The 23,246-nt window shown below is 38.1% G+C and overlaps 1 protein-coding gene across 1 annotated transcript; it reads left to right on the top strand.

Annotated features, from left to right (window-relative positions):
- Positions 1-3,855: 3,855 nt before the first annotated feature.
- On the top strand, positions 3,856-21,663 carry LOC109031824 (uncharacterized). Its single transcript, XM_072296610.1, has 9 exons — positions 3,856-4,036; positions 6,075-6,189; positions 10,873-11,339; positions 11,399-11,961; positions 12,989-13,165; positions 13,933-14,083; positions 17,335-17,440; positions 19,077-19,319; positions 20,966-21,663. Exons 2-9 carry the CDS (start codon positions 6,187-6,189, stop codon positions 21,071-21,073), a joined length of 1,818 nt encoding a protein of 605 aa, XP_072152711.1. The 5' UTR covers positions 3,856-4,036; positions 6,075-6,186; the 3' UTR covers positions 21,074-21,663.
- Positions 21,664-23,246: the final 1,583 nt, after the last annotated feature.

The raw sequence follows: 23,246 nt of genomic DNA, 5'->3' as shown, positions 1-23,246 counted from the left end.
TGCACCCTGGGTTTGTCGATTTCCTCTGAAATGTTTTCAGTGGTTAATGCATAGCTGAAGTGCGCTTCAGGTAGAATTGTGTTTACAAATGGGTGGTTTTTCTACGAGGATTAAAAATAAACAAGTGGCACGGATTATAACAAAAGAATATGAACTATGCAAAACGATTATTCTGATAACGGAACTTGGCTGTTTTGAAAACGCCTTCAAATGCGGCGTGATACCTCACGCATTCCGGAGAGTTCAAATAGTTGTATCATTGCGCCGTATGAATGTGACGGAAGATTTAAATGGAAATAGCCTTCACGCAGGCTCTTCACATCCCATCTCGGGCCCTGGTACCAGTTTTAAGGTCCGGCCCCAAGCACGGAGGGGGGGGGGGGCGTCCGAGGGGCATCATCCGAGAAATGTTAGAATTTATACGACTAATTGGACGCATTTTGAAGCTTCCATAAAGAATTTTTCCATCAATTTCTGCGGAATAATTATGTTTTTTTTGCTACTTTCAGCACAAAATACTTGCGAATTGTTGCATTCAAAACATCTGGAAAATTTTATTTTTTTTTTTTGGGGGGGGGGGGCATATGATACTATTTTCAGTTCTATGAGGGCCAGGCTCCCCTGGACTCCCCCTTCGTTAGTCTATGGCAAGGGAGTTGAGCCATGAGCCATTGAAGTCGAGGATGCCCAGACTGAAGACCCTTAGCATCTGACGACGGAAGAAAATGAAACGCATTTACTAATAATATCCCTCTGTACTGAAAATCTTGAAAATAGATAGCAATTTTCCAAGAAGTATACTTCTTAGAAAATTTAAGAAGAATTCTACAGTGCCCCAGCGTGTTTCTGAAAATCTATTCACCTTTTGCGAAATTTTTAGGGTAAATTTTTCACTTTTTCTTACGAAACAAGGGTTGCATGTGAATTCGTAGAGGTCTTTCACGGGTAACACGGGCCCCCTCCGGGACCCGGGCCCCGGTACTAGGGACCCAGTATCCCCCCCCCCTTGTGGCGGGTCTGGTGTTGCCTACACCATAAATTGAAGGCGAACTGATATGAAATCGAAATAACCTTCTCCGGTTTTGGGAAAAGTCGATTTTTGAATCGCAATTTTGGTCGATTTTTTGCCAAAAGTCATTGTGTCTATAAACGCCGATCGAGACCGTCTAGATGACTATTATGGTAGATTACGCTCATTTCTCCTGGAAAAAAATTCACCCATAGAATTAATGCATTTTTGATCAACACTTTAACAAACGTATGGTATGAGTCCCTCAATCAGTGTTTCAGTTCTAATTTTTATTTTTATTGTTATGTTTTTCTAATTGTTAGTCAGTATTATATTTTTTGCTTCGGTAAAACATTTTTGGAACAAAAACCTAATCACCGGTGCAACTATAAGAGACATTTTGAGTGTAAGTTATACTTATAGCCAATGCTGAAAAATGTACATATTATAAGCTGTGGTAAATCGATTTTAAGACTACTAAACCACGTATCTCGGTTTGCTGTTTTGAAAATCTCCTATCATATTTGATTCCCTTGAAGCAGGCCCGACTATGATTTTAGCACAATATTAATTTGAATTTCTTTCGTTCTTCCAAAATAAGTATTCCCTGAACATTTTGCCAAGAAAACTCGAGCTGTTTTCTCTTTAAATACAATATAACAGCGGGCATTTTCAAACACTGCATTTGAGATCAGTCGTATAACAGTTATTACACCATCTAGATAATTGCTTATCACGTGCGCTGTTTTGTAACGAAAATTGACTTTCCGCACCAGGAATCGCGAAGATACTGAAACAGAGAGAGAATAGATGCGTATAGGTTGACCATACGGAGTATCTTTGAGTGTGGATCACCTTCAGGTCCTCTAAACAGGAATTGTTGTCGATTTGAGAAAATAATAAGATTTCGTCCGTGCGGATGGACTTAAGATATGGAAATTTATACGCTCAACATTTCTACTGCTTGCGGGAGGCGAGACGCAAACCTACCAATGTGGAGAGCATTGACGCACAACGCACAGTGATTCGGATTTACTGAACATTTGGATGTTTGTGGTCCATGACATTATTTTGAGGAGAGGAAACCCAAAACTGGATGAGTCCCATCAGAACACTGAGAAACATATTTGTGTTCTTGTGTTACTGTAGGTTACCACAGGAAGTGAAACACAAACCAGCCCAAATTTTGTGTTGATTTTGGTTCAGTTCGCGGTGAATTGAGCGCAGAAAGCTATGGAGGAGACTGGGAAACCCCAGAGTTAACCGAATAAGGCTTGGGTTATTTTGTGTTTTACTTCCGGTATTTACCAAACTTTTGTGTTGAGTTTTCTCTCTGTGTGTTGCTAAGATTATTTTCAATTGTGTTCCTTGCTGTAAAAGAACCTAAATACATACGCCTCATGGACTTTTTATTTAGACTTTTTCCTATTTTGGGTATTATTTCCATAACAGAATTTTAATTCTCGTGCAGGCTATGGAATAAACAGTTTCAAAATTTATCAACGCTTGGTGGTGCTTACCTGATTTTGATTTTCCTTTCTCTACGTGTGACGTTTAAGGAATGATAAACCCTCTTCAAATTTAAGAGGCCATAAAAATTAGTCCACAGCGAGTACCGTGAGGACCATTGGCGAGGCGTGAATGATCGATTATATCGATATTATCCCATTTGAAGCTATCATGAAGATTCGATTTTTAAGTTTTTCACTGCGAACACCCGGTTCATTGATCTTATTCCGTAGGTTTAACTGGCAGATAAATCGATATATCGCAAAGTACGCCACGCCACTGGTGAGGATAGTTTACCATTTCACAGAGACAAATGGGAAATCTTACCATGTACTCTAAGATCCACACTTAAAATTTCGATGTGAAAAATTCAAATATAAGGTCAATTTTTGTATACAGTTCCGAATATATGAAAATGAAATTAATCTCTTTTTGTGGTCGAATTTTCCGATGAAAATTATTATTTTCATACTTGAAACTTCCAGTCATAGTTGTAACCCTGGAATTCCGCCAGAAATACCGCCGTTCTAAGGCCGGTTCTATTACCCCCCGTTAGAATTCGAAAAGCACTCCGGCTACCTGTTAAATTTAAACCGGAGGTGAGACTCTTAGTTCCAAAATGTTCCATACACCAGTACATTCGGAACAAAAATCATACAAGCCTCGAGACCCCAAAAGTGACGTTGAAAGTTTTCCTGTGACAAGATGTTGAATTCAACCAGTGCGCAGTGGTGGTAAAATCGACCCTTAGAAAGAAAGCCGCATGAGCTGTCGGAGTTGCTAAGTTATTCCTTCGATAAAATGTTCATTTTTAAGTGCCGCTATAAACATTTTCCTTGATAGTTGGAGAAAATGCATAATAAGATCCTATAATTGCATGAGCTAATCGCCAATTTCGGAGAAAAAACTTACATTGCACGGTATTTTTTATAAAAGAGACAGCTGGGGTCGAGTTATTTACTTCTTTTTAAAAAATTGGAGATCAGACTCCTAATCTCCCCCCCCCCCCTCAACCATTTGTTGATTTGATGCAAGTTTATACCACCGAAGACTGAAGCCAAGAAACTATTAGTTGCTTTCTTGCAACGGTATGTAATAAATTGCGAAGAAATGATCAAAATTAAAAAAAATTACATGAAAAATTAAAAGAAACATTCTAACGAGTTTCCCAGAGAACTTGTGTTTTATCAAAGAAAATAAGACAACGTCCGAAGGTTCTTACGGCGTTCTTCCTCAGCACGGGAGAATATTTTTAAGTATTTTTCTGAGACTTTACAACACTGCAAACCGCTGATGGCGTGTGGTGGGGGTGGGATCTGCGCTGACCAGTCGCGGTTCAAGATAATCGCCAAGTTCAAGAGCACCGAGTCAAGCAACGGTGGTCGAGCTTCAGCGCTTTTATTTACGTTGACTCGCTCTCACAATCAGTTTTATCCGTGGAAATCCGGTGGAAAATGTCACGTGCAGCGTTCCTCATCTGGTGATCCCACAGGCTTACTCAAAATAGAGACAATCCAAGTAAGTTATTGTAGTCTTCCGTGATAGCATTAAGTCTCGAGTTTAGAGTGCTGAGACTGAGCCAATGAACTCCTCACGAAGGAGGAAACTTTTCTTTGGTTTTTAGTTCGAGTGCAGTGAATTTATGGGGGGAGGATTAATTTTAATAGCACAACAAAAAACGAGTTTGTTTTCAAATTTAATTTTAACTTTAAAATAGATACATTTTTAGGAAAGAATTGAGGGGCTTGGATGACAAAGCGCATGAGTGCAGTTTTTGCTATTTCGAGAAATACGTGTTTGAGGTTTCGAAATTACATGGATCCTTATGGCGGAAAGGAAGTTCAAACTGACTTTTTGATGCTTAAAAAGTGGACTATGGGAGCGACCTATGCATTGAGACTGTAGTTTTACTTGAAATTATGAATACCTCATTTTTTTTCAAAAACTGCACTGATGCCCTTTATCCTTCATTAGGAAATGTTTTTAAGCAATTTTAGAAAACAACTAAGGCATTTTAAGTTCTGGTAGACCTTTCTAAAATTTTGAAACATCGATTTTCAATGCACTTAAAACCAGCCCTTTCGATTTTCGTGGGAGCAAATCAAGTGTCACTCCTGTAAGTTCAGTGGGAGATTGAAAATTTCTCGAGCGAATGAAACATTTATAAATCAAAAATCAAATAGGGTTGACTAAACCGACAAGAAAGGCACAGAGCAGTCAAAGTTTTGAACATCAAAGTAAATTCTACATGTGTGCTAGGAAATCGTTTCTCCTCTGATGAAATTTGAAAGTAAAAAAGTACTTTTATAATTCATTGGGGTCACCATGTAAATTTTACTTGAAAAACAAAGTTATTTTGAAAATTTTTGAGGCAAGGGTCGCTGCTGAAAGTTGGAAGGTTAATTAAGGGCGTTGCAGTGACAGGAAAATCGCGATTTTTGCGATAGTCGCGAACCTCGTTTTGCGTAAACGCTGATCAACATTGAGCATTATCCTCGATTTCGGAATGCGATTACGAAAAGCTTTTATGCGAAAGACGAGATGACGCAATGTTGATGATGCGATGAAAATCGCCAAAAAAAAGGGGTTAAAGTTGTCAGCCGATTGCCGTTAGGTTCAGCCGTCAGGTCCTTTGACGAAGACGAGCGTAAAATCCCCGGAGCCTCCGCGGGGATTCGAACCCCAATCGCTACGGTGGAAGGCCAGCACATTGTCACTATGCTATGACCGCTATATGACTTGCGTGTGCGAATTGAAGCCTCTTATACATGGATCGGCGCTTCGCAACCTCACAACTTATGTCTTTGCGTTGACTGACACCGATTTTTCATTGGATTTTTTTTTTTTTTTTTTTTTTTTTTTTTTTTTTTTAATTTTCCCTCCTCTGTATTTTATTTCATACCTTGAAATACGGTTGGTAAAATAAGGTTCTATTGGTAATCTCATCATTCTGTCTCTGTAAAATTACCAATAATAGTGAGATGGCAAAGTTACCGATGGACCTTGGGAAAAACGCCAATAGTTTTTATCGACTGTGGTAGAATTACCGAGATAAAATGGTAGAGGACAGGGCGCATAAGTGCAGTTTTTGCTATTTCGAGAACTACGTTTTTGAAGTTTCAAAATTACATGGATCCTCATAATGGGAAGAAAGTTCAAACTGACTTTTTGATGCTTAAAAATTGGAATTTGAGAGCGAATTTTTCACAGAATATGCTTTAAGACTAGTTTTACTTGAAATCATTAATATCTCAATTTTTTCGAAAACTGCACTTATGCGCCTTGTCCTCCAAGACCCTCAATTCACCATTCAGTTATTACTAATACGCATGTACATATACTTTCTCCGAATGAAAAACTATTGAAACGCGCACTATGTTACCTGCGGCCTACCTATGTCAAGAAGGCAAATGAGCAAAAGAGGCCGATGAGATCTTTACCTCTGACATTTTATGGTCATTAAGAGTCTCTCAACGATAAGTTTCGGATCAGAAATTGCCTCTGAATTGTTATAGCTTTAAATTCACATGTTTGATTCGCTGCATCATACTTGCAGAACTGGTCTTCAGAAGATTATTGGATTATTCTTGTCGACGCATGGACGGATCTAATGACACAAGTCAAGAAACTTAGGAAAAGAGACTGAAATATTTTCACATTATTTAACTATGGTGAGTATCAACTATTTGCTTACTATGTCTCGTTTACTTTTCTGGAAAATTCTTGAGCATCTATCACACTTTGTATCATGGATCATAAAATTCTTCAAAGTACATACGTGAACAAAAAATTATCTTAATTTTTTAAGGTCTTCGTTAGAGCTAAAACTACGCACTAATGTAATAAAAATGTCTCTAAATTATTTTGATGTTTTTTTCGCTCTGCAGCATTTGGAATTAGTTTTCTTGACGGGAAGATTGTGAAAAGTATATACAATGATTTAATTACACGAAAATATATGCATACTTTGGGGACAAAAAATTATCCTTCAAATTTTAGGATGTCGGGTGGAGTGTGATGCAGATTATTTGTTTCACTTTTTCCCTCTGCTGCAAAAAACTAAAAAACTAAAAAAAATGGAGGTTAAATTGTTTAACCATGAACTTCCATATTATTCATTTACTGACCATCGAAACCAGCTTCATTCCGGTAAGGAATCGCTTCAAGGAACTTCCGACATTTTTTTAGGTGACTCCTTTAATTGTGCATAATATGACTAACCTAAGTGTAATCTCATCGCTCCTTACCGTGGCTTAAAAATTTTGAAAGGATAATTTTGAAGTCAAATGGAAGAGAAAATAAAATCAAAATTCATGTAGCACTAATTATATAAAAATTGCAAGCTATAAGATTGATACTATTTCATTATTTTCCCCGCAATTTTTCCTTGCATTGCATGTATCTACTATTTTTGAATATCTAAAAACAATTCATAACAATTATTCCTTTATGGTTTCCCTGAAAAAACGTGGCTAGAGCGGTAATGATTACACTTTGCAATATACACTCAGGTCTGTCCCCTTTTTTTTCCTCTTAGTAACTTATAGTTTGACAGTGAAACTCTCAAACCACTATCTGAGAGTATACGTTTCTGATCTAAGTATCTGAGTATCTACGTATCTCGGTTCACGACGTTGTATACTTCCTGTAAAACTTTACAGTTTAAAGGAAGTACAACTCAACGTCAATTCTTTAAGACCTCCATGTTTCATACGCTCTGTAAATTCTGAGGAAACTTCAACGAATGGTGTTGAATTGTTCTCCTTCGAAAAAAATAAAGAGAGCGGAGATTTTGAAACAGCGCCATTGGAGATACACGGTTTAGGAGTTCCACCGTTGAGTTGTATTTTTGTTGACTTCACTTTTAAGCATAAATGAAAAGGAAGAGAATGGAAAAATTCTGAAAATAATCATGTTGAACATCGATATAATATGCCCCCCTTGAAGGGGGAAAAAGATCAAGGTTAAAGCCAAATTAGAGCACGATGCGATATTGGGTTCTTTCACCATGACCGCTTCTATTTTATTCAAACCAAACAACGTAAATCAATCATTATCTGCATAAACTGACACAAGAATTGTGAGGTGATAGACGTTGTTCATTTTTTGTGAACCTTCAATGAAAACAAGAGTTACTCAATTCTGATAACTAGTATTTTTCACTTTAATGATTGTACACTCTTTAAGTCTCGGTTTTTAGGCATTAAATACACTCATATACTTAGCCTTCTTTTACTACTGGTTTTATTTTTCTCCGCAATTATTATTTTGCAATGGCGATTTTTGAGAGTAGGCAATGCTGTTCCCCTCCATTTAAACGTATGTAAAACAATCGATCCGTGGCGTGGCGTGCTTTGCGATATATCGATTGTTATGCCATTCAAACCTATGGAAAAGGATCGATAAACAGGGTGTTCGTAGCGAACACCCTAATAATCGGTTCTTTGCCATAGGTTTAAATAGCATAACAATCGATACGACGCAATTCACGCCACGCCACTGCAATCGATTTTAGGTAAGGTAGCTTGCTTGCCTCACTTCGTAACTATATTTTTAGTGGATTTAAATAGAAAAAAATCGTCGTTGCCAACTAGAGAGCATTGCCATTGTTATTATGATTTTTCACGAATATTTTTTCTTCTCTTTTTAAACATAATACGTCCACCACAATCCTTCTCAGTCTGTCAAATTCAAAAACTAGTGAAGTATCACTACCATGCCATAAATCCGAAATCACTATTGAGGACCTCTCCTTCTATTTAACCACCTCTCCCCCTCCCATAATTCGTGTGAAAATTATGAGTTTGTAAATATGCAAATGATGGTGTACTGATACCTATGGTGAATACATACGCTTTACTATACTTATGAAAAACAAGACAAAAATGCTGATATCATACACTGAGGAAAAATCAAACACATCACAGTGGTATTGAAACAAAAAAAAAAAAAAAAAAAAAAAAAAACACGACAAAAATTAAATGTACCCAAAAACGGTTTGCAGATGGTGAGTGTATGGTACGTGTTGCCTTCGCTAATAAATCGCTAAAAATCAAAATCTTGGTTGGCCCTAATTTCGAGCTATCGCAATTTAAAATCTTCATAGTAAATGCAAGTTTTCGACTGATTTTACTTACATGTCCATTGAATCGGTGTCGATCGGTTCACGTTTTTATTTTTCATTCGATTCATGTCGATCGAATACATACCCTCTCGTTAAATGCAGACTACCTATCATACTCAGTTTTTCTAAAACTGAACAATACGCCTCCTGCTACGTCTGCAGCAATTGTTGTTACGAATATGTTGTACGTGCTGATTTTAGCTCATTACATTTTTGATTTTCTGAAGAAATTTTATGTGCGAAAGCGATTCGCCTTCAGCTGCACCTGCAGCAATTGTTGTATGCATATGTTGTGCGTGCTTATTTCAGCCCATTACATACTCGACTCTCTGAAGGCGCTTTATGTGCGCAAGTAGCGCAGTCTGTCGGAGAACAAAAGAAGTAGGGATTGAGCGATTCCTTCAATCTCACTTATCTTGTTCTCCAACAGGCTGCGCTACTTGCGTACATAAAGCGCCTTCAGAGAGTCGAGTATGTAATGCGCTGAAATAAGCACGCACAACATATTCGTAACAACAATTGCTGCGGACGCAGCTGAAGGCGGACTGAAAACAACCGTGTAATGCACGTTAAAAAATTGTTAGCCCCTTAATAAAAATTGTTACCAATAGAGAGTTGTAATTTATGGTCTTTTCATGGGGGTTCTCGAACAACTTTTCAACATAAACTAAGTTTAAAAGCAAAATAAAATATACCGCGCAACAAATTTTCAGTCTAACGGGAAGTTTAGCCTAAACTTTCCGCCAAGACTGAGGAGGCGCCAATAACAATGTTCTTGAAGCAAAAGAAAAATGCAACAAGAAGTACCCAAAAACGGTTTGCAGGAGCCAAATCTATGGCACGTGTAGCGTTGTTAGTGCTTCAAAATTTTACTTTGGAGACTTCCACAACTTTGCTCAGACCGATATGCCAAAACGTCATTTTCATCCATAAATTCGAGACTTCCTTCTACATGTCTTATCATGACGTGGATTTTTAATGATTTAGAGGAATAAATTATTTCTCCAGAATAGAAAAAAATTCTCTCCGGAGCAACAACTTGTCATTCCGAAGAGAAAATATTTTTCTCCGGAACACTAACTAATTTCTCCGGAGTGAAAATAAATCTCTCCGTAGCACTAAGTAATTATCCGGAGAGAAAATTCGTTTGCTGTGTCAAAAAATCTCCGCTCCTATTTTATTTTTTTGAGGGAGAATAAATCAATATCATTTCTTGAAGTTTTCACAGAGTTTTTTTTCGCACAGAGAAGACAGTTCGAGTAAGTTGGTCCGAGATACTTGGTATAATGGTTTCACCGTTGGAGTATCTTCATCGCACGTTCCAAAATATACGTTTTCCTGTTGTTACGAATATGTTGTGCGTGCTGACTTCACTTCATTACATTCTTGACTTCCTGTGGACGTTGTATGTGCGAAAGCGATGCGCCTTCAGCTGCGCCTGCAGCAATTGTTGTTAAGAATATGTTGTGCGTGCCGATTCTAGCCCATTACATACTCGACTCTCTGAAGGCGCTAAATCCCTACTTCTTTCTTTCTCCGACAGACTGCGCTACTTGCGTACATAAAGCGCCTTCAGAGAGTCGAGTATGTAATGGGCTGAAATATGCATGCACAACATATTCGTAACAACAATTGCCGCAAGTGCAGCTGAAGGCGAATCGCTTTCGCACATAAAATGTCTTCAGAAAATCAAGAATATAATGAGCTAAAATCAGCGCGTACAACATATTCGTAACAACAATTGCTGCAGACGTAACAGGAGGCGTATTGTTCAGTTTTAGAAAAACTGAGTATGATAGGTAGTCTGCATTTAACGAGAGGGTATGTATTCGATCGACATGAATCGAATGAAAAATATAAAAGTGAACCGACCAACACTGATTCAATGGACATATAAAAGAAATCAGTAAAACACTTGCATTTACTATGAAAATTTTAAATTCAGCAGAATCAGGAGGAAACTTGCATTTGCATTTGATATCACTGATTAGACACGAAATGAAGGATAGGAAGTGAATGGGGCCGATAAGATGTAGATGAAGAGAAAGGGGAATTAGGGGTGACATAAGAAAGGGGTAGCGGATTGAGTAAGCGTAGAATAGACATAGAGGGGTGATAGGAGTAGCAGACACGCCCAGCATTAGAAACCTTTAGCGTTATGCTAACCTATTATGAGATTATATCACAGAGTTTGATTTTTGTATTTTCATCTCTCTCTCCCTGTTTTCAGGATATCCGTCTTGCCGTGATTTTGGCTGTATCATTGACGATATTAGGTTCAGCATGGGCCGACAGGGACGAAGAAAAGGAGCAAAACACAAGATCCGGTTACAACCTCCGCGATCGAAATCGCAACGACGCGAATAATTCTGATCGATCGGAAAGTAACAGTCGTGAATCGGAGAACGATCGGAATCGTAGAACCAGTTGGAGCCACGGATCGAATCGCGATACTGGAAGCGATCGGAATCGAGGATCCTCCTACGGCCAAGGATCCGGAACCGGTTGGAACCAGGGATCTGATCGCAACAACGGAAACGACCGTAATCAAGGATCTGGAACCGGTTGGAACCAGGGATCTGATCGCAGCAACGGAAACGATCGTAATCAAGGATCTGGAACCAGTTGGAACCAGGGATCTGATCGGAACAACGGAAATGATCGTAATCAAGGATCCGGAACCGGTTGGAACCAGGGGTCTGATCGCAATAACGGAAACGACCGTAATCAAGGATCTGGAACCGGTTGGAACCAAGGGTTGATCGTAACAACGGGAATGATCGCAATCGCGGAAACGGCTACGGCCAGGGCGTAGGATCTGATCGTAATAACGGAAATCAAGGAAACAGTTGGGGTCAAGGATCTAATTTTAATAGCGGCAACGATCGCAATCGAGAAACCGGTTCAAGCAACAGTTTTGGCACAAACCAAGGCTCTTACGGCAATAATGGTAATGATCGCAATCGTGAAACCGGTTCAAGCAATAGTTTCGGGACAAACCATGGATCCCATGGGACTAACGGTAATCGTGAAACCGGTTCAAGCAATAGTTTCGGGACAAACCATGGATCCCATGGGACTAACGGTAATCGTGAAACCGGTTCAAGTAATAGTTTCGGCGCGAATCAATGGAATAACGGTAATTCATACGGAGGGCACCTTGGTAGTAGTGGTGGCAGCAACGGTGGCTTTAGTTCAAGTAACAGTTTCGGCACCAACCAAGGGTCCTATGGTGGTGACCGGAATCAAGGGAATCAGAGCAACAAACCGCCGAAGGATAAAGTCAACTTCCCCGGACTAAACAATAAAGACGTCAAAGGTGAGTAAACCTCAGATTAGTAAACAAATAATTAGAACTGGAGCAGTTATAGTATGTTACGGACAGAGTGCAATCATGGCTTTTGTAAAACCGCAGGAAACATGCCGGTCGAAAAGCAAAATTTAATTTTTACAGATTTAAATGGATGTAAACTTCACTGGAAGAAGGCTGGTTTCACTTAAATAGATTACGATTGTAAGTACGTATGTGATTATGTTTTAGACTGGGAGGTGATCAGTGGTGGCCGCACGCGCCGAACTGCGACGTTAGTGGGTGAAGTAACTCCTTCTAATCGTAGGGTATGCAATTGTGAATCAAATAAACTCAAAGTGACTTTCGAGTCTTCGCACTGTTTTCCTTAAGGATGCCGCCAACACCGTTCATGGAAGAAAAAGTGTGAAGCACACTGTGCTTATTTTGATCCTCGTGCCATCATCACCTGATTTTTATACCATTTTTACTTTTTAACTCTTTCTCTCGTCGAAGATATTATACATCTTTAAAAAAAACAAATGTAAATACGAATATGACTACTGTCGAAAAAATTTTGTCATCAAGAGTATTATTTATTTTCAAATCCACAACCCACATCCCCCATTCTTCCATCTTCAAAATGGACGATTGTATCGTAAAAGCGAAGAATTCACATCGGTCAATTTTTATTTTAAGCGAGAGTTTGCAAACTTTCGGCAAAAAAATTGGAGGAAATTTCATTCAGGAGTAAAGAAGACATGTCTTAGTCACTTTTATAGCGCAAAATACACTTAATTTAAAAAATTATAAAATTAAGTGTATCCATGGGGAAGTATGGCACTTTATTGTGAATCCGTTCATCATCAGTGATGTCATGACAATGTAAGCATGACTGTCAAGGGGTTGCATATCCATTTGCTCGAAGGCAATTTACGCACATTCGTTAAAAATATACTTATTTCAACCCTCTCCGTATTTTACTCTTTCCCCCATTGACTTTGTGTTTTTAGCGAGAAGCATTCAACACGTGACTTTTTTAAATTCAATTTTGCAGAACAACTTGTGCGAGCATACTGGCCGTGGATCGATGAAAAATTCCCCAAACCAGTTCAGTCTCCTGTCGACATCAGCACCGTAAATGCCAAAAAAGAGAACCTCCCAGATTTTGAATTCGAGAACTATTGGGAGAACAGGAAGGAGATTGTGAGGCTGCGAAACGACGGACATACCGGTAAGACTAATAATCATTTTTACGATGATTTTTTACGATATATATAGTGATAGCGAAACCAGGGAAACACAAACTATATTTTTTGTGGGCGGTACACAATATCTGTTATATTCTATTTCTATTATGTAGGACAAATCAACCAATGAATTTTGTTTTCCAGATATTAAGTCAATTTTCTTTCTCCTCTTAATGAAGGAATAAATCATAAATGCTTTAACTTCTCTTTTTTTCATGAATGTATAGAATGTTAACCTCTGCAATCGAAATACAATTTTTCTGGTCTACCATGGTATTATATCGACAGTGTAAGTCCGCGACCACGTATCTCGGTTTGCGACATGGCAGACTTTCTGTCATACTTCATTTTTTAAATGGAAGACTACCTTCTCAATGGCAATTCCTAAAAACTGCCGTGATTTTTCTTTTCTGAACGAAGAAAATTTTGAGAAAACTTCAAGGAATGATGTCGCTTTGTTCTCTTTTTAAATAATAAAACAAGAGTGGAGATTTTCAAACACCTCAAACGAGGCACGTGCAAAGCGGACTTACACCGTCGATATATATTGTCTTTTGAAATGACTGCGAAATATTTTTTCAAACCGTAACATCGGCAAAATCCATGCACACTTAGGTAGAATTCCTCAACCGAAATATTGACATGAATTTGCGATTCAATGCAATAAAACTGCGTTCCAATTCCAAGAACAGCACACCCTTTGATCGATATGATTTTTCCATTCTCATAACATGATCCTTTTTTGTTATAGTTCAAGTCACAATCGCAGACGACGTTTATGAAGAAGATAGGCCATTCATCAGTGGCGGTCCATTAAAAGACGACTATCTCTTCGATGGAATGCACCTGCATTGGGGAAAAACTGACGGGGATGGCAGCGAACACACGCTAAACGGCAGGACGTAAGATTTTTTTTTCCTTCTTCAAAAATCACGGATATTTGGATAGCACTAACAACAAGCACAAGGGATCTATATTCATTTGGTCTTTACTAAAAGAGCTTACCCTTATTCAATTACAACTCATATTTGATTAGAACACATAAAACAGACGGCTTAAATTTGCACATTGTTTAGAGGCCCATTCAGAATCTAAGCTGTAAAATCGCCAAAAATTAGCCTTTCAAGTTTTGATCTGTCGTGCGTTAGGAGCAGTGTCAAGACGTGAATAATCGGTTATCAATATTTGCCTATATGGTAAAGAATCGATTAGTTAGGTATTAGTTGCGAACCTACAGTTTATCGATCCTTTTCCATAGGTCTCAATGTCAGATCAATCGATACATCGCAAAGTACGCCACATCACTGGTTAGAAGGTAATAAAATTGAGCGGAAAAGTCGGATAGCAAGGTTGATACGTGGCCGGGACCCGCGTCGCGATGAATTTCAAGGATTATGAAAATTATGAAAAAAAGCACGGTGAGACAGGATACAAATCAACGTGCTCCTAAGTCGAGAAATTGCCTATCTATGCTTAATGAAGGCGAACATATGAGTGTACCATAAGGATGTCACCCCAGCGTCGCGGCCGTCTTCGGTGGCGTACTTACTTGCGTGAAGTACAGCAAAACATGATGCAAATCAACGTGCTCTAAAGTCGAGGAACTGCCTATCTATGCTAAGTGAAGGCGGACATGTTAACGCACCGTAGAAGCGATGTAAAACGTCCGACGACGACAGTGTAGTGCGAGGAAAATCTCGAATGTTCAAGTGTCCAGAAAACTTACCGTCAAGTAACTTAAAATTGGATGAAACGAGAAACTTGTTGTTCTCTTCCAGTAAAAGTAGCGTTTTCTCACGTTTAATTTGGTGCATAACGATTTTTGAGCGATGATAAACACATCCGTGCGCGTAATTTAAGCTCAGCGCAGAAACACGCACTTTCTACCGGTGGACGTTTTGCGCCAAGAGGTTCGCCTTCACTCTGCGTACGTAGGCAATTTCGCGACTTGGGAGCACGTTGATTTGTATCTTGTTTCGCCGTAGTTTTTTCCATCAATTTCATAATTTTTGATCTTCATCAAAACGCGGCGCCTTCGCACCTATCATCTTCACTCTCCGAGTCTTACGCTCGGTTCCATCGCACATAAAAGTAACTAACAAATTTTTTTATTTTAATTGTTACACACTGAAAACAAAATCTCGGTGTATTTACTAAGAAAAGGGTAAAATTACCAAGAATTCAGGGTTCTATTTGATCCCAGTTTTTTCTTGGAAAAATTACCATTTATGGAATTGGTAATTTTACTGGACCTTGGTAAAAATGCCAATATTTTTTATCGACTGTGGTAGAATTACCGAGATCAAATGGCAAAGTTACCGGGAATTGATTACCAATAAAAGTGGTATTCTTACCTGAAAAAACAGTAAAAATACTGGTTTTTAGGTAAGCTTACCAGTCGGTCTTGGTAAAATTACCAATAATTGGTAAAACAAGTGAGATGGTAAAGGTACCAACGGACCGTGGTAAAAACGCTGAGAATTTTTTTTCAGTGCAAAGCATATCGAAGGTGTAATTTGGCAATCACATATCTCGTTTGCGATGTCTGAAAATCTCCGCCTCTATGTTATTTTTTTAAAGGAGAACAAATTGACATCATTCTTTGAAGTTTTTACAGAATTTTCTTCGCACAGAGAGGGAAAATCCCGGCAGTTTTAAAGAGTTACCGTATTGAGAAGTTTTCCGTTTAAAAAATAGAGGGTGACAGGAAGTCTGTGATGTCACAAACCGAGTTATGTGATTGCCGACTAACACCGTCAATATATTCAAAGTTGCACCATCTTAAACGACATTGCAAGGCTGATTCGTAGTACTAATTGCTAAAAAAAAAACTCTTCTATCGTGATAGTACTCTTATTCCAATTATACCAGATATGCGCGTGAAATTGGTCCTCGTTCATTTTTAAATTGTCGGTGCACTTTAGAACAAGTGCAACATTACAGTCATCTGTGTCAACGAACTAATGAGAGTCAATTTTAGCGTCAGTGGCGTGGCGTGCTTTGTGATACATCGATTGCCCTGCCATTCAAACCTATGATACAGGATCGATAGACGGGGTGTTCGGTACGAACACCTCAATAATCGATTCTTTACCATAGCTTCAAATGGGGCGATACCGATAATCGATCATTCACTCCTTGCCACTGAATTCTAATGTAGGTCATCGCCACTTGTTTCAGGGACTTATTCTCACAACCAACGTTACTGAAAAACTCAAAGATGTCAATACTTTTAAAGTGGATTTTAAAACCGTCTAGTTTTTCTCTATGAGAACTTGACAAATTATGTTATAAATAATGAAAACTCTGAAAAAGAGATGCAAACTTGCCTATTTTTCTTATTTTTTGAACAGTCATAGAAATAGGGAACAAAAGATCCAACTGACTCATAAAAACCACGTACTTAGCGTGTAAAATTTTTCGAATGATTGAAACATAATATCTTACATTTCAGTATAGTATTTTTTGTTTTAAAAGAATAGGCATAAGTGAGTTATGTAACATTGCTATTTGACCAAACAGAACAAGAGACATTTAGTCTCATGTATTATTGTCAATGGCGAGGCTTAAATGATCGGTTATCGATATTTCCGCATTTTATGGTAAAGAATCGATTATTTAGGTGTTCGCTGCTAACAGCTAACACCTTGTTTATTAATCCGTTTCCATAGGTTTAAATGACAGACCAATCAGTATATTGCAAAAGCATGCCACGCCACACATCAGTGTATAATTTCTCTAGATTTTTTGAGGGGGGGGGGGGAATTGCAGGGGTCAAGAAATCAAAAAAGTTGAAAGCTCTTGACGGTGCCAATTGTTGTTGGTAGTTCTTCCTCTCTTTTAAGTTTTGTCTGTCCTTGATATCATGATAGCTCCACTTTTTTTAACACTGCTGATTTTTTATTTCCGCAGGGCCAAAAATCACCAAAAATTAGTGCTTTATCTCGACGAATAGAGAGCTTGGATAAAAAATAAATAGCGTCAACAACTGGCTACGTCGAGAGTTTGTTGCCACTTTCATCCTTTTGCCCCTTTTTGTTGGTCTCAAAGTTGATAATTTTTAATTGAATTTTCCTGCTTTCTTCCAAATTCTCTCACCGGTGTATCTGAAAAGTTTTGTTGGCATTTCTCTAATTCCCTTATTTGGTTACAGTTTTTCAACTGAGATGCACATAGTCCACTTTAAGAAGGAATATGGTAGTTTGGCGAACGCACAAAAACACTATGACGGCATTGCAGTGGTGGCTTTCTTTGGCACTGTGAGTAACTACAGCTCCTATCAATTATTTGAAAATAATTTATTTTGTTCTTTTTTATGATTTGTATTATGTCCTTTTTTATGAGATTTTCTGCTTAAATTTAAGCGTATAAGGATGTTTTTCTCTAAGTTTGAAATTTTGTTGTTAAGAAATTGAGTTAGATACTAGTCAATGGAGACATATTTTAACGGTGGGTTGTACGTCATGCCATAAAATCGTGTTCTGATGTTTTAATCATATAAATTAGCCAAATATAAGGAAATCTGCTCAAACCACGTTTTTCTGTCTAATATATGTTATAATAGTCCAATACCAACTTAGTTAGTTGGTTAGTTAGCATATTTTAAGACATTCAGCGTCATAGGCTATAAACGTCTTTACAGAGAATTTTGAAACTCACAAGCACAGAATAAGACAGATGTATGTACGAAGCAGAGCCGTATGAGCCGTTCATAGAGTACGTAACGTATACGTACATTTCGGATTTTTACACCCCCCTTTCCCCTCATACCGCTTTTGGGAGATAGCGTTGTTTCCCCCACAAAAGAACGTAACTATATTTCAATGTTGCCGAATTTCCACTTTAAAGTGCATTTTCACTAGGAGAATTTTGGACATTTCGAACTGAAAATTTCACCGATATTGTTTCTAATCTAGTCATGTGGATTCCAGAAAAATTTTGGACAAAAACAGCATCGGTACATTCTTATACAACAGTTGAATTGTTCGTGTCAATTTTGCATCGTTCGAATGGAGTGCCGTTTCTTCGTCTGGAAAACGACGAAGGGTCCTTTAAAGATCGTATTCGATAGTGGCTCGATGTATCGTTTGGTTCAAAACTATAGAACATGACTTCAAACAAAAATTGTAGGATTTAAGTAAGAAAAGCTGAAAATGAGAAAATTCCTAACAATTCCACTTTCCATTACCATTTCATACTCATAAGAATCAAAAACCTATCCCAAGAAATCCGTTCCCTCAGATTATGTACTCAATTGACTTTTGGGGCTATGTTTTCATGTTGAACCAATCGGTATCGATACAATCTCACCTGTTTGTTGATGTATCTGTCGAAGGCAAACAGTCAAATCAGGCATTTTGCCAGATGCCTGGGCAAACAGTCAAATATTTTTACTTAGATTGAAATTTTCATTTTTACCCTAATTTTATACAAAATAATTTGTTGCTCCTGTAAGAAATAATTCTCTGTAAAAAATATGCAGCATACAATAGTATTTTAAACGATTTTAAGATCCTGAATGCACATTTTTCTTTCAGCACGTCATAAAACATGGAATTTTTAAAATTTTAAAATTTAAATGTTTTAAAGGCATTTAAAAAGGAAGGAACAAGGGGAAGTTCGAGACTTTGAAGAGTTATTCTTCCCAAAATATTGAAATCCCGTGAAGTCCTCGCCACTTTACAGAATTCCGTAAACTGTCAAAGTTTGAATACTGGTCTAGGCATTTGATAAAATGCCTGATTTGACTAATTGCTTTCGACATATTGGATAAGAACCTTGAGTTAAAAGATGAAAGTGACCGTAACACTCTCCATAACCCCCTTCCCCCTTCCGAGACGGTACGTATTTTAAGAGTCGTCACCCATCATTATGACTTGGAGCTTTGTGTTTCAGGCGAAAGGCGGTGATAACAAGGATCTTGCCGGATTCATAAACGATTTAGAGCAGGTGAGAAGATGCAATAGCAGCACCGTGATGCCTGTCCAGAGGACTTTCGAGTGCATCAAGAGATTGGCGTCAGCGCGAGCCCCTGCCAACCGCTACTACGCTTACCCTGGATCCCTTACAACTCCTCCATACAGCGAGAGTGTGATTTGGATAGTGTTCCCTGATCCCTTCCAAATATCCTCTAGGCAGGTGAGTCACGCACCAAAGGAATTGATTTTTTTAAAATGAAGGTATATTTGTTCTCAGCCTTACCCATCAGATGAGTAATGAAGCAGTGTAATATTAAACAGTGATCACTGCTCAGCCCAAGTAGTACAGATTGCAATGAGTAGCAATTACGTTGTACAAATATTGCAATTCCACTGAGTGTTGTGTATGTTGCCTATCTCCTATTTGAAGGGGCCTCGTTTATCGAAACTTATTGCAATAAAATTGAAATAAATTGCAATTTTTCAATGCGTTGCATATTGCCTATCTTTCTGACACATGGAGCTCATTTCGTTGATTCTGTAAAATCTGCATAAATCGACGAAATGATGTAAAAATATTGCAGTTTAATGGTAAAAAAACTACAATTGCATTGAAATCAAATTGCAATTTAATTTCAATATTTTCGTTGCACTGTGCTTCTTGAGACTCAGCAGCTGAGCAATGAAGCAGTAGTAAACAGTGATCACTGCTCAAGTAGTATTTCTCAACATAAATCGTGATAATTTGAAATTTAGTTGCGATTTTTTTACGATTGTGTGGCGATAAAATCGCTAGGATCATCAGCATCTGAGCGATTATCCTCAATCTTGTCGCAATTTTATCTCCATAATCGCGTTCAATAAAATCGAAATTTTATCTCAATTTGTCACTATTTTTGTTCGATAATATTGCGATTTTCCGTCGATGAAATCGCGATTATATTGCAAATTTATGCTGATGAAGATCGCAATTTTTTGACCAATAATATTGCAATAAATCGACGTCGTCGATAAAAGCGCGGTACACTCTCCGATCAAATCGCAAATTATTGCGATCACTGCTACTCGGGTATGATAGAGCCATCACGAAGGTTTGCGATTTTAGTATACTAACAAGTACCAACTTGTGTATTTCACTGGAAAAAAAACCACATTGGATCTAGAGTCCAAACTCTTGAAAACATTGACAAGAAAAAATACTCTTGATTCAATCAGATTTAAGCTTAAATCAAAAGGAAATCCGCTCAAATTAAGAGGCTTGGTTCTTGATTTAAGCTTAAATCTGATTGAATCAGGAGTATTTTTTCTTTACGATGTTTTTAAGAGTCTGGACTCCAGATCCGATGTTTTTTTTTTTTCCAGTGTTGTTTAAAATTTGGTTCTCTGATGTGGAGGCCTTTTCATCCGAGAACAGATAGTGCTGGATTTTTATATAAACCGACAGTGGCGAGGCGTGCATGATCAATTATCGATATTTCCTCATTTAGAGCAATGAAGAAGAATCGATTATTAAGGTGTTCGTTGCGAACACCCTTTTCATCGATCATTTCCCGAAGGTTACATGGCAAATCAATTGATGTATCGCAAAACACACCACGCCAATGTTGCCGGTGGAGGAAGTAGATGCTTTTAAAAGTTTTATAGGTGTAAGAGAATTTGTACGAAATGTTAGGAATGAAACAAGAATGGGCCGCTAAAATTTTCATAATTTCAACTCAACTCAAGATTTTCCCAACTTGAGAGGATAATACACTAAAAACCATTTACTTTAGGAGCCGGGTAACCTGAATTGGCCCCTGCATTACTTTCACCTTTTGTTGAAATTCGCAACAAACTGATCTACGGGTTTTTCTTCTTTTCTTGCAGCTGAACGAATTCCGGCAGCTCAGATCCTGTGAAAACAAAGCTTTAATTCGCAAGAATGATAGAGAACTCCAACCATTCAACAACAGACCGGTCATTTTTGCGTACTGAACCATCAATTTACTCTCAAAATATATCAAAATTTCGTCTTTTAGGCGTGACAAACTTACCATATTTTTTTCAGCATCAACATAGCTTGATGAGACACGGCAATCAGCAATGTTAACAATTGTAGAAATATCTTAAATCGTAAAAATTGATTTTTTCCGACTAGAGCAATACATTCTGAAGTAATCTCCATTATTGTTCTGCGCTTTGCATGGAAAAATCCTAAATCTTTTTTTTTTTTTTCATTTTTAATGTGCTCTGAATTGTAAGAATGGCTATACAGCAGAGTCTATCGGTAGAAACCTTCTTAAATATTGACGCAACCTTCCCTCGACCTTGCATCTAGTCTTGTGATCATATGTTGAACATTGTTAGTGTGAGTTCGTAATTTTAATTTATTATCTTTATAATTTAAACTGACTCATTGTGAAATACTCAATTATCCATGAAAAATACTCTTTACTTTCCTTTCAGTATTTGTATCGAATGCTCAGATTTTGTTCACTTTTACCGTTTGGATACCGGTACACATATTTTTGTTACAAGAAGCATATACTTAAGAGAGCAAAGATAAAACATGTTGAAAACTCAAATCATGTCTCAATGTCATTTTACCTCTATTATCACTATATGGGATTCAATTTACAATACCTAACTACCTCTCCGTGCAGTAATCGCAACCAAAAATGTTTAGTGTGAGGGAGACCAGGGCCTCTTTACTCCTTATGGGAGACAAATGGTATTGAGCGGTTCATAAGTTTTCCTTGGAGGAACCTTCTGGGAAGGGCTAGCCCCCCCCCCTTCCCGAGCCAACCTTCTCACGAAAATCTACTCCAGATTAACCGCTATCAACCTCCTCTCTCTAGATCCATGCAATCAAAGTGTATGCGATTAAAGCTCTGAAAAAATTGCTGCTTTGTGTGAAATCAGCTCTATGCTTTCACATTATTTAAAATTGAAATTTTTTAAAGAATAATCACAGCTTTAATTTTCATGATAATTGCACTGCATTCCCTCTAGAGGGAATCCATCGAACGTGTAAAATCCCCATCTTCCTTCTTTGCTCATGATCTTGAGGGCTCTATGAAGGCCTATATTTTCCGCAATCGATAAAAAATTGGCATATAATTTCAATACTTCTCCCATTAGAATACTTCAGTCTAGAGTCAGTGCTTGAGAAATCTCTCAAGCACTGTGTGACGTCGAAGCTCAAGCGGGAGTTGCTAAAGTGACGAAAGCTCGCCCGCGACTCTGTTTGAAGAAGTGACGTACCTGTTGCGTCTTTTTATGCGTCAACGATATGCGCGCAAGAGCGCACTGCTTGGCTAGGTCGAATTCGGGATGACCTCGATTCCATGTCAGCCCCAGAACTTGATCTAGAATTTTCCTGATGTACGTGATAACGGAGCCCTACATATCGATGGAGGAGTTTTTATTTCGCCGTTTCGATACAATAAATCGCCAAAATTTCCTAATGATAAGTATCTAAATGGAGTTCGATTTTGCTTGATTTTGATTTCGTCAGGCGGACAACAAGATTACCGTCAATCACCGACAGCCATCTATACAGAATATATAAAATATCTCGCTGCAAAATGGGGTCCATTTGTAAAGTGGAAGTCTCAAAAGTTGGTAACAAAGAAGCATATTCAATCCGGAATTTGGAGCACGTTGCACCCAAATGTCTTGCCAATAATTCATAAAGCATTCATAGGAAGGAGCGTGTAGTGAAGCCAGAGCGCCTTCATCGCACCCAGAAAGCGTTGAAGAAGCCAGCGTACCTTCAATATTTTGTATATGCAATCCGCACAGTTGTGGGGCGCGAATAGTTGCATCCAATGGGTCGTTAAGGCGCTAACGCGTACGTTTGATTCATTTTTTCAGTTCAACAATAAATGACACAACTACTAAATCACCGTTTTCAACATGGAGTGATTTCTCCTACCCCTCTTCTCCCTTGCATTTGGTATTTTTACTTTTGGGGGACAATGTTTTCAATTTGAGAGCATTTTGCAAAAATTTAATAGTGTTTTGGTCTCTATCGAGTTTCAGGTATTAAGAGACGCTCATAACGTCTATCGGTGTCATTGTGATGAAAAAGTTTGTGCTTTGTCGCTAAACTTTTCTATCTTGGTTATTTCCAAGAGTTCATTTAAGGCGGTCCAATTTTCGAGCC

Source organism: Bemisia tabaci, chromosome 2, assembly GCF_918797505.1.
Source record: "Bemisia tabaci chromosome 2, PGI_BMITA_v3".
Lineage (NCBI taxonomy): Eukaryota > Metazoa > Arthropoda > Insecta > Hemiptera > Aleyrodidae > Bemisia > Bemisia tabaci.
Note: the sequence above shows the minus strand (reverse complement) of the source record. Positions and strands in the feature narration are given on the sequence as shown.